Raw genomic sequence first — 11,182 nt, forward strand, 5'->3', positions numbered from 1 at the left:
ACAAGTGGGTTCTGATCCCCATCACCTAACAGAAGAGGTGTTTGATGCCCACTACTCAGCTTCATTCAGGATGTTTTGAACTCTATACCCACCTTAGCTTCTCATTCTTTCACCTTCTTTGTGTCTGCAAACATCTCACTAGTCCTTTTCTCCATCTTTTCCTCAATCTTTGTTACCCTTCTTCTTCAGAATGAGGCTGGACAGCAAAGAAATGCTAAAATTTGCTTTTCAGCTCTCCACTGATTAGGATCACTAAGGCTATTAATTTTAACAAATGCACGCAGTAACCCTTAAGATTTATGCCACTGTTCTGTGCAACCTGCAGGGCTTAGTCTTCATAAATATACTGTACTTTCTACATTAGATTGTAAACTAAACCAAGCTATAAACATATTTGATTGCTTGGGGAGGGTAAAGAAATAGAGATCAAGGGAAGAGAACCGAATGATTACTACATAAGCAACCTGTTCTGTTTGAAAGACAATGGCAGAGATGTGCCATCATGTAAAACATAAGCGATACATAGGAAGAATACTTTTATTAAACTCTTTACTTCATAATCATTCTTGCTTTCTATCAGAGGTACACATTTTAAGTTTTTACTTTAAGTGTATCAGGAACCAATAAATCTGTGGCAGAGTTAACCTGTGCATGGCAAAATACATAAAATACATATTCCTTTGTTTCATAATAAATAAACCTATAGCATAATAAAGAATAGTGCAAACTACCATTGAAAAAGTTGTATAAATAAAACAACTCATTATAAATCAGGAATATTTTGTTTGAATAAGTTTACGATACATAAATTATCCCCCCCAAAGTTCACACCTCATCTCGTCTATTTGAAAGAGCTTTGAAAATGAATAATACGAAGATCACATAAACTTTAAGGATGTAGAATTATTTTATATTCAAGTGTTATGGTCTTTTTCTTTATAAAGGAGGGTCTGCATGTTTCATAGTCACCGTAACAATCTGAAGACGACATTGAGAGGCTTTCGGAGTGACAGCACCATGCACTGTACTAGTGATAGAATATTTCTCTAAACTCTATAATCTCATCACAATGCAGAAGACATGCAGGAAGAGTCCTGGTTTCACATTACGTTGTTCATTCAAGTAAGCTTAAAAATATATTTTTCCCATTTTCTTTCCTTTTTTAAATAAATCGTAGGTCATAAGTGACAATCTCTCACCAAAATGTATATAATATAATTCTTTGGTGTGCTTTGAACTCTTCCAGGAAAAAAAAAAAAAGGATGATGTCTGAAAATAAATTAATTCAACTGTACAAATAATAGTGTTCACATACAAGTTATTAACAATGACAAGACTACATCAACCACTCACAGCACACAAAACAAATCTCTACAAACCCTGGGGAAGGGGTGTCTTCAGGGTCTCTGAGGATAAATTAGTGCTCTTTACTCTATTTGTATGATGTTTATGATGGACTACGTTTTGCACACGAGATGTGTTGTACCAACCAAAAATAAATTGACTAAGAGTTATTGTCCTAGGTCCTTGACCTTTTTTGTCCTAGCTTGACAGCCCTGGCAAAGGTCACACATTCATCAGTGTTTGGTGGTAGCTATAAACTTTTAAACAATTTTAATATGTATAGCAACTCCCTCCCCTCTTTTAATGTAAATCATACAGTGTCATTTTCAAGTGGGATGGAGTTCCGTGTGCTCAGGTGGAAGAAAATGCATCAAAATGCAGTTTCCAGCGTTGAAAAATAAAGACTTTTAAAAGGCCGATACAACAGTATAAAAGAGGGGTTGGCCTGTTTTTAAAACAGCTTTACCAAAAAATAGGCATGTTGCCAACATCACACCTCCTTACACTTGCCTGTGAATTTTGGCATCCCAAAGAACTTATGATCTAAAACATAGTGTTTTTATTACACAGGAAGTTTAGACAGAGTAAAGAGGCAGCATCTGAGATTTCAGATTTTTTTTTAAAAAAAAAGAGGAAAAAGAAAGCACTTGAATTTCTTCTATTTTATAAAATATCAGTTTCACAGTTGTCTACTGCAGCAGCTTTTTCTTCTCTCCAGTTGCTTGAACAATCACAGTAACACAATACATGGAGATGTACTAGGTTGCTGCATCTCGTTTTTGTTTTTTTTTTTTTAATCATACAAGCAGGGTACTGAAGGAATAATCCTGTATAAAAATACTGTGTTATGGTGAGATCAGTAATAAAAGAGTGGGAATGAAAAATTACAAATATTAGAGAACTGAAACGGTCTTTACAAATATTTTCGGACATAGGTACAGTCCAGGATCTGTTGGCAATGCAGCAAGTGTGTGTGGTTTACAATCAAGAGGCCTTTGCAGAATTAGGGCCCACGCAGGAAGCAGAGGGGCTCCATTATGGTGTCAAAGGCGGTCTCGAGGCACTCCGGGAAGTGCAGAGGGCCTTGTTGCTGTGTTGAATCCTGACTTCACGCTCTTTCTCTCACCCTTGTAAAGAACTACACATATTGCATTGGCAGTGTGTGTCTCGATGAACTATACTCTCTCCATTTATCTTCCTTGGTCCAGTTTGCTCCCAGTCCCGTCCCCCTGCAACATACAAGTCCAGCTTGGTTGGGTTTTTTGTTGTTGTTTGTTTGTTTTCTAAGGGGAAAAAAAAAAAAAAGCCCAAATATCTTAATTAAATTAATTAAATGTACCAACACCATAGGGTTTCATACTGAATAAATAGGGCTAATTAGACCCGGTGGCAAGTCTGAGTCACGGGTTTGTCTTGAGCTCGGCATTGTCTCAGGTTAGGATGCGGTCCAAGGGTTCCCACTTATTACTTCACTGATGGTGATGGCGACTGATCGAATCTAATGTATCGTCCGCACGACTTCAGGGTTCGCGTACACGTCCTCCTCGTCCGACTCGGAAGTGGTTCCGTTGCTGGAAGGGGCGTGCAGGCGGCCGGGGGCGCCGCCGGCCTGGCACACGTACCACTCGTTGAGGTTGGTCACCTGAGGGGACAGAGTGCTCGAGCGACTCCTGGCGGGGTCCAGCACGGGGGACAGGGGCGCGCCCACTGGGGTCCCCACTGATGAGTAGCCCAGGGCTCCCGGAGACGGCGGCGGGGACTTGCAGTGAATCTTCATGTGTTTCCTCAGGGAGCTCGGGTGGGTGTAGGACTTGTCGCAGCCCCGGACCTTGCAGTAGTAGGGCTTGTCGCTGGTGTGGACGTGGGAGTGTTTCTTCCGATCGCTGCTATTGGCAAACTTCCTGTCACAGCCATCAAATTCACATTTGAAAGGCTTTTCCCCTGCAAGAAAGCACAGGGGAGGTTAACAGGGGCTCTTCAGAGTCCTCTGAACTTGAGAGAATAATCTTCAGGCAGACAGGAGGATGCAACTTCCCATTCTCTTGAAGACCGACTCCCAGCCTAATTCCCAATTCCCAGGTTCCAGAATGCTACAGGGAAGGGATACTTCCGGGATAGGCCTGGTGTCCCCAGGCCTGGAGGCTCTCCTTGGACTTGGGCTTTGTGAGAGGCTGGATGTTGACCCTGAGGTACCACAGGGGTCAAGGCAAGAAGGGCTAAGAGCTTGGATCAAGCAATAATGCTGAAATCCAGCGGGGACCCAAATACCTGCATCCTTGTCCCCCTTGGGTCTACACACACAAAAATTCAAACAGATCCCCCCTGTCAAGATAAATGCTGATGAAATAAATTGCAAAGCCACAGCTTAGGTGAATACCATAAAAAAAGGAGAAGAAAAATAAACAGATATTAAAAGTAAACTGGGATTGATCAGGAAAATTATAATAATGGCATTTTGTTTAAGAGCGTTCCCCAGGATTTCACTGATGGAAAGGAAAGGCAATACACCAAAACCCCGTTCTCCCCAGAAATAAAGACATCTGTGAAAACCACGATCCGACCACCAGATTTTTTACAAGCCTAGCTGGGCACAGAATAGGCTCTTGGCCTCTTCCTTCTCCCAGCTCTTCTCACAACTTACTAGGCAGTTAAGACCCTAGCGGAACAGAACCTTAACAAGCATTAATAAAGACCACAAACCTCAGCCAGAGGCTTCTTCTACTATACTGTTTAATAGTAAACAGGAAAAAAAATGCTATTTATCAGAGTCTTTGGGCCCACTGCCCCTTTAAGCTGTCCTACCCACTACAGAAACACAGGGCCTTAAAACACAAGGTCCTGGGTGCAGGCAGTAGAAATGCTAAGACAACTAGATAACCCAGCCACTCTACACCTTGGTCTTAAAAAAGCAAGGACAGAAAAGACAGCAGGTAGCAGTTATGACTCCCCCCCCCACCTTAGTATCCATGAACTTGATGTATTTGAGTCCATAATTGAATGTTATCTCATACATACTGTGGTATAGTAATATATTTACTCCTTATATTTAAATGATTTTAAAAGGAATTTCTCTACATTTCAGCAGCTACTCTGCTGCTACAGAAGATACAGTCTTTTCCTTGTTTTTCAACAAATTGCTTTTTAAAAAGCCAAACAACTATTAAGACAGCTTAGTGTACATAAATTTTCTGTGGTGGATTTTCCTATACAAATATTTTGGTGTAATTTTCTTTTAACTTCATCAATGAATAACTACTTCAGTGCCAGAGTATATTAGCACATCTGAAAAGTATTCAGATGCCTGTAATATAACTTACCCTACCTGGAAGTATTGTTTAAAAATTGAGTTATTATTCATATACCTCCTACATTGGCCTACAGAGAGAGAGAAAAACATAACATAATGCAATGATAGTGACACCCTTTAAAAATTCTCTGTAGAGGGGCTGCAACAGAAATCAAGTTTTATCAAAACATTGGTTATTTGTCCTGATTTCTATATTCCTCTTTAAGTTGGAGATAATACTAACTTAATATAGCACTCTTCCCCCTAAAAAGCATAATCAGCTTTTCTTCAACATGGAGGCTTAAGTGGGTTTATTCACCCTATGCAAATGTTGCTTTTTAGAACATTGTGTTTCTGCACAACCTAAGCATTTATTGTGCAGAATAAACGGCTTGGACGTTGCAAGCTTCACCAGTGCTCACGATAAAAAGAAACATTAAGAATCAGGCCCAGAAAAGGCAAATACCGTGTGGAAAGAAAGGTAGAAAAGCCAGCACAAGGGGAGATGGAGGAAGAAAATAGAAAAGAAGGAAAGGGTGATAGAAATGCCTATTTTATTCGAGGGGTGGGCAGGTGGGGGAGACCAAATTCTACCTGACTAGGAAGGGTGAGAGGCCCCAGTGTTTACATTTCAGACGCTGACAGTGGGGTCACGTCGGAATTTAACTACTTAAAGGGTTTTAGAGAGTGAGGGAAGCTATGTGTGAGAACTCCGAGTCCAGCCCCAAGGAAGGTTATAAATGGAATTGGGGGCACGTGGGTCAGGAAACGGGCCTTCTGGAGTGGTCGGGGGATTATTCCCTTTGATCAGTCTGTCCCGGGATCCCCGGATAACTGCCCGCCTCTCCCCCACCCCCCGCCCTTCCAAAAGGGGAGAGCATTGCGGTGGGGAGGCTGGCCCCCTCTGGACAAGAGGCTTGATGGCTCAGCGGCCCAGGGACCGCCAAGAGCATCCAGCGAGGATCCGAGCATCAACGCACGGGCGCTGCCATCCCTGCCGCAGGGACCCGGCGAGGCCCACGCCGCCGCGAGCCGGGCGGGAAAGCAATCCTACGCGCGGGGAACCCGAAAACCAAACGGCCCGGGTCCCAGCCCCTGAGGGCGCGCGCTCGAGGCGGGGGGCGGGAGGCGGCCCGTCCCAGGGTGGGACCGGAGGGCAGGCACCCGCGCCGTCACCTTCCAGCTCCCTGCGGGACCCGGGCGAGCACGGCCTCAGCCCGGGGCAACCTCCGGGCCGCCGAGGTCGTGGGCGCCGTCAGGGGGTTCCCCTTGGGGGGGGGGGGCTCTTCACCGCCACAACCCCAGGCCTCCGTCCGGTCGGGAAGTGCTGGGCCCCGGGGCCAGCCGCTGGCTTAGCGGGGCCGGGGAGGTTTTACGAGAGCCCGGTGGGAAGTCTCCTTTTGGAAACATCACTTAAGGCGGGCCGATCCCGATGAGAAAACAACGCGGCTGGCAAACCAGCCTCCGGGGAAAACGGGCTCCCAGCCTGGGGTCATCGGCCAGGCCGCAGGAAGCCTGGCGGGTCCCAGCGGCAGGAGCGAGGCCTGGGGCTTCAGCCTCGGGCCCCCGGGGCCCCGGTCCTCGCGCAGATTCCCCGCCCCTCCCCGTGGCCTCGGCCTCGGCCACTGGCCAGGCGTTGGGGCCCCCGCCCGGCGGCTGCCTCCTCGCCGCCGCCGCGCCGATAAATCAGCCAAGTAATTGCCAAACGTAAACTACAGTTACTTAAGTGTCCTCCGAGGGGTAATCTCGTCTGTCCCTATAAATCCCGACCGCGCTCGCGCTCATCGGCGCTCCGGCCCAGCGCGCGCGCGTCCGCCCCAAGGGGACACACGGCCCAGCGGAGCCCACCCGGCGCCCGAGGCCGCAGCCGCACTCACCCCGGACCGGGGCACCCCACCCCACCTAAGGCAGGGGCGGGGCGGGAGGGGACCCCACGGCGGGCGGTGGGCCTCAAGGAGCCTCTGCAGCCCGCCCCGTCCTCCTCTCGGGAGAACTTTCCCCAAAATGACAGAAACCAATTCCTCTGCACCCTCCAGGGCCCGTGTGATAAAACGTGTGACGGCACGTGTGAGTACAGGTGTGTATGAAGGCGTGTGAATGAGCAAGCGTGACTGTATCATCAGGGCCCAGGGGTGTCCCAGCTCTGAGGGAGGGGTCAGAAGGAACACGGGTGTGTCAAGTTGTTGCTGGTGTGATGTGTGCGCGCGTGAACGTGTGCATGTGGGGTGTGTAACCGTGGGCGAGTGTGCGCGCGCGCGCGTGTGTGTAGGGGGAAGGTCTCCGGGGGGCGCATTCCTTTCTCATTCTGCACCCCGCCCGGAAGGGACAAGACCCCCCTCCCTGTCTCCTCCCGGAGGGGCCACAGCGAGCTGGCGCCCCCGATGTCACCGCTAACCCCCCCGCGCGCCCCAAGCACGAGGTCTCTTTGCAGCGCGGGCACCGCGCGGGGCCTGCCATCCGGTGGGGAGGCAAGTGCCGCCGGAGCGGCTCCGGTCCCGGCCCTCCTTCCCCGTCGCCCTCCCCACGTTCCCGGGGCCGGGCGGATGGGGGCTGCCGACCGTCCTGGACGCCTTCCTGCTCCGACGGCGGCGGCGGCTTCTGTTCCGGGGCGGCGGCGGCGGCGGCGGCGGCTGGAGCGCGTGGCCGGTCCCGGAGGAGGGGGCTGCGGGGAGCGCTGGAGACTCGACCGCGTGGGAACCGAGCGCGGGGGCCTGTGTGTATGCTATCGAATTACTTATTCATAGAAAAAAAGGGGGAGGGAGGGAGAGAAAAACAAGAAGTCACATGTCCGGGTTATACGGATGCGGAGAGAAGCAGCGGAAGGAGGGGGGAAAAAAAATGAAGGCGAGCAGGAGACGAAGGAGGAAGAGAAAGCGGCGGCAAAAGCGGCGGCGGGAGGCGGCGGCGGCGGCGGCCGGGGACAGACACCCACCTGTATGAGTGCGCTTGTGGATCTTGAGGTTCTCGGAGCGCGCGAAGACCTTGCCGCAGCCCGGGAAGGGGCAGGGGAAGGGCTTCTCGCCGGTGTGCACGCGGATGTGGTTGATGAGCTTGTATTTGGCCTTGAAGGGCTTGCCCTCGCGCGGACAGTCCTCCCAGAAGCAGACGTGACTGCTCTGCTCGGGGCCGCCCACGTGCTCCACGGTGACGTGGTTCACCAGCTCGTGCATGGTCCCGAAAGTTTTGGAGCAGGGCTTGGAGCCGCCGGGCGGCGGCGGCGGCGGCGGCCCGGCCAGCTCCTCCGGGTCGATCCACTTGCAGATCAGCTCCTGCTTGATTGGCTGCCGCATGTAGCGCAGGAAGGCCCCGGCCGCCCCCGGGAGGTGGGGGGGCTGCTGCGCGGGCCCGGACGGCGGCGGCGCCGGGGGCGGCGCGTGGTGTTGCAGGTGGGGCCCTGGTCCAGTGGCTGCGGCCGCCGCCGCCGCCGCCGCGGCCGCCGCCGCCAGGTTCAGGTTTAAGTTCACGGCTCCGTAGCCGTGCAGGGCGGCGGCCGCCGCGGCCGCCACCGCCCCGTAGTGCGCGTCCCCCGAACGCGGCGCGAAAGGCGGCTCGGCGCGGCCGTACAGCTCCGCCGCCGCGGCCGCCGCTGCGGCCGCCGCCAGCCCCAGGCGCATCTGGCCGTTGAGCGGGTGCGGGTGGCCGCCGGGCCCTCCCGGCGGCTCGTGCAGCGAGGGGAAGAGCGCCGGGCCCCCGCCGCCGCCGTCCGGGCCCGCGTAGGTGCCGCTGGCCGAGATGAACATGCCGCCCGAGGCGGGAGGCGGGGCCGGGTGCTGGGGGGAGCCGGGGCCCGAGCGCGGCTCCCCTCCGAGCGGGGCCCCGTGCATGGCCGCCGCGGGGGCCGTGGCGGAAAGGTCCCTCCGGAGGACGACGTCCCTGCTGTGGCCTTTGCCGCTGCTGCCGCCGCCGCCACTGTTGGTGGTGGTGTAGCCCGAGAGGGCAGGAGGAGGAGGGGTGGGGGGAGGAGGGGGAGGAAGGGGGGGTGGAGGGGAGGGAGGAGGAGGAGGGGCCGGGGGCGGGGGCGCGGGGGACTGCCCGCCGCGGACGCCCCCGCCGCCGGGGGCGGTGCGGGCGCCGGGGTGCGCTACCGAGGCGGCGGCAGCGGCGGCGGCGCGGGCGGCGGCCGCCGGGGCCTCGGGCTGCGCCGGGAGCGCCTGGGAGGGCGGGCTGGGACCGGGCGCGCTCGCCTGGGCCATGTGCTCCGGTCTGAGCGGAGCGCCGGCCTCGCCGGGGTCAGCGCCCGGGTCCCGCGGGCGGAGGTGCGCGGCCGCGGCGCGGACCCGGGAGTGGGCGGGCGCGCTGGCCAGCGCCGGGAAGCCTGTCATGTTCTGCAGCGGCCGGGCGCGAGCCACGGCCGGATCCGCTAATCTCGGCGCGGGCGGGTTCCTCTTGTTCAAAGGGGGCTCCATCAAAGCGACACAATCAGACCCACGGACCCTCCCTGGGGGTACTTTTTTTCCTCCTCGGCCCGCCCTCAAAAACATGTATACGTTAGGCGCTCTTTAACTTCTTTGTCCTCGCCTCCTAACTCCGCTCATTCCTGTTCCCACTCGGTCCGCCAGCGATTGGCCGAGCGGACACCACCTCGGAGCTGCACAGTGGGACCGAGATTTTGGAAATGGCAAGGGTGGGATTGGAGGGAGCCGCGTGATTGGCAGCAGGCGCGGCTGCCCGATTGGCTCCCTTTCCGGCCCTCGGCCCAGCGGGCATCCGCCCCCGCGCTCGCGGCCTCCTTCCCTTTCGCTTCGCGCCCCCTCCTCCCCCGGAGCCCCGCGTCCCCGCCTCCCCGGGGATGCCCAAGTTGCACTTGCAGAAAGTTTGCGGCCGGCCTGCGCGCGCAGCGCCCCGCGTTCCCAGGACGCGCCTGGCGGAGAGCGTGCGCCGGCACGCGGCCGAAGGGTGCCCGGGCGGCTCTGGGCTGGGGGACCCCCCCAGGGAGCAAAAGGCAGGGGGAGGGGGAGCCCCCAACTTCAAAAGCCTTCACTCCGTGCACACCGCTTCCCTTCCAGCATCCAAACATTTTCTTACCTCCTCCCTTGGAAGAGCGCCGGGCTGCTCTCTGCGGGAGGAGGGGGTGAACAGATGTATGGCCTCCATCGTGCTCCAGGACAGGATGGTGGAAACTTCTTATTTGGGAAGGACACTCAATCTGCAGAGCGCTCGCGGAGGGCGCACAGACAGTAGACGGAATGAGAAAGGATATTAAAATTCTGTTGGTTGCACAACACCAGGTGAAGTCAAAATAACGTCTTTCCCCAAAGGAACCGTCTTACCTCGACTTTTTAGCTCATGGAATCCTTTTCAACATGGTTCAAAGGAGTCAGCTCGAAGTGTAATCTCACTGCTCATCGGTTCTAGATCTGCCACTTCCAATTAAATCTACGCGGGGGGGAGGGGCATCGGGCAGTGATTCTAACTTTTGCTTCTCCGAGATACAGTGGCAGGGCAGGACAGACAGTATCTGTCCAGGGGGAAGCGGCTAAATAAACCATATCTTTTAAACAGAAGTTCTGCTTCCAGTGCAGAACGCAGTCCATATGGGTGCCTCAGTTTCTCCGAAAGGACCACAAGTTAGATTGAAGCCAATAAAATAATTATTTTAAAAGCAAGCAGTATCTTTGCACTTTGTGCTAATAGAAGAAGCTGTTACCATTTTTCTAAAAAGTTCATCTAGCAGGAGAGATGCTTTCCTTGAAAACCATAAAAACTAGCTTTCAAAAAAAGTAAGCCTCACCCCCTTTCAAGCGATTTGCTATCAAATCTTTTTGAAGAGAGAAATAGGTCCTTGCATCACTTGGGAGGGGGCAGTGAAATGTGACATCCTTCACACTTAAGGGTTCTTATTGCCCTAAAGTGTCATTCAGCTTTTAAAAAGAAAACATTTAAAAATTTTGCCATATGCCATGGTACTCAAAAATTAAAGTCGGGTTTTTAATTTTTTTTTGCTGCCCTACATAAAATTATTTTTTAGAAAATAAATCATGACTAAAATCCCCCCCCCGCCCCATTTTGGGATACAGTAAAACGTGTTACCCGCTTAATTCCTTTGCTGTCCAAGTTAAAAAAAAAAACAAAAAAAGGACTCCATAAAGCCATCATCTGTGAGATCATCCTGAGAAGTGGGAAGAATTATTTTGAAAAGAACTGATTCCATAGCCGCATTTACACTGGTGTGAACAATGTTTAACAGGGAATTTCCCTGTGAGCCTTGAGAATGTCATTACTCTTATAAAACTGACAAACCAACAAAGAAAATAGTACAATCAGATTTCAAATGGGTATTTTCTTTAAGCTTCAGTGAAGCTCAAATAAGGTGAAATAAGCAAGGCTTGAGTGCAAACACAATGAAAAACAATTTAATAAACAACAGACAAAATCCACATCTGTATTTGGAGAGGAAGAAGTCTTTCACATTGTTCTTTTCCAAGACTTAAAAAGTCTCAAGTCACCCAGGCAAGGTGAAGGAAGGACTGTGTCATCTCCATGAATGGTTTATGAAGAAAGCATCTTATTTGGAATTGTTGCCACTGTCTTCACTTCCTCTCAGAACCTTGC

At 52.6% G+C, this 11,182-nt stretch overlaps 1 protein-coding gene across 1 annotated transcript; it reads right to left on the bottom strand.

Annotated features, from left to right (window-relative positions):
• Positions 1 to 521: 521 nt before the first annotated feature.
• ZIC5 (Zic family member 5) lies at positions 522 to 9,336 on the bottom strand. Its single transcript, XM_043892483.1, has 2 exons — positions 7,563 to 9,336; positions 522 to 3,285 (listed from the first exon to the last, which is right to left on the bottom strand). Exons 1-2 carry the CDS (start codon positions 9,109 to 9,111, stop codon positions 2,843 to 2,845), a joined length of 1,992 nt encoding a protein of 663 aa, XP_043748418.1. The 5' UTR covers positions 9,112 to 9,336; the 3' UTR covers positions 522 to 2,842.
• Between the last annotated feature and the right edge of the window lie 1,846 nt (positions 9,337 to 11,182).

This window comes from Cervus elaphus, chromosome 30 (assembly GCF_910594005.1).
Source record: "Cervus elaphus chromosome 30, mCerEla1.1, whole genome shotgun sequence".
Taxonomy (NCBI): domain Eukaryota; kingdom Metazoa; phylum Chordata; class Mammalia; order Artiodactyla; family Cervidae; genus Cervus; species Cervus elaphus.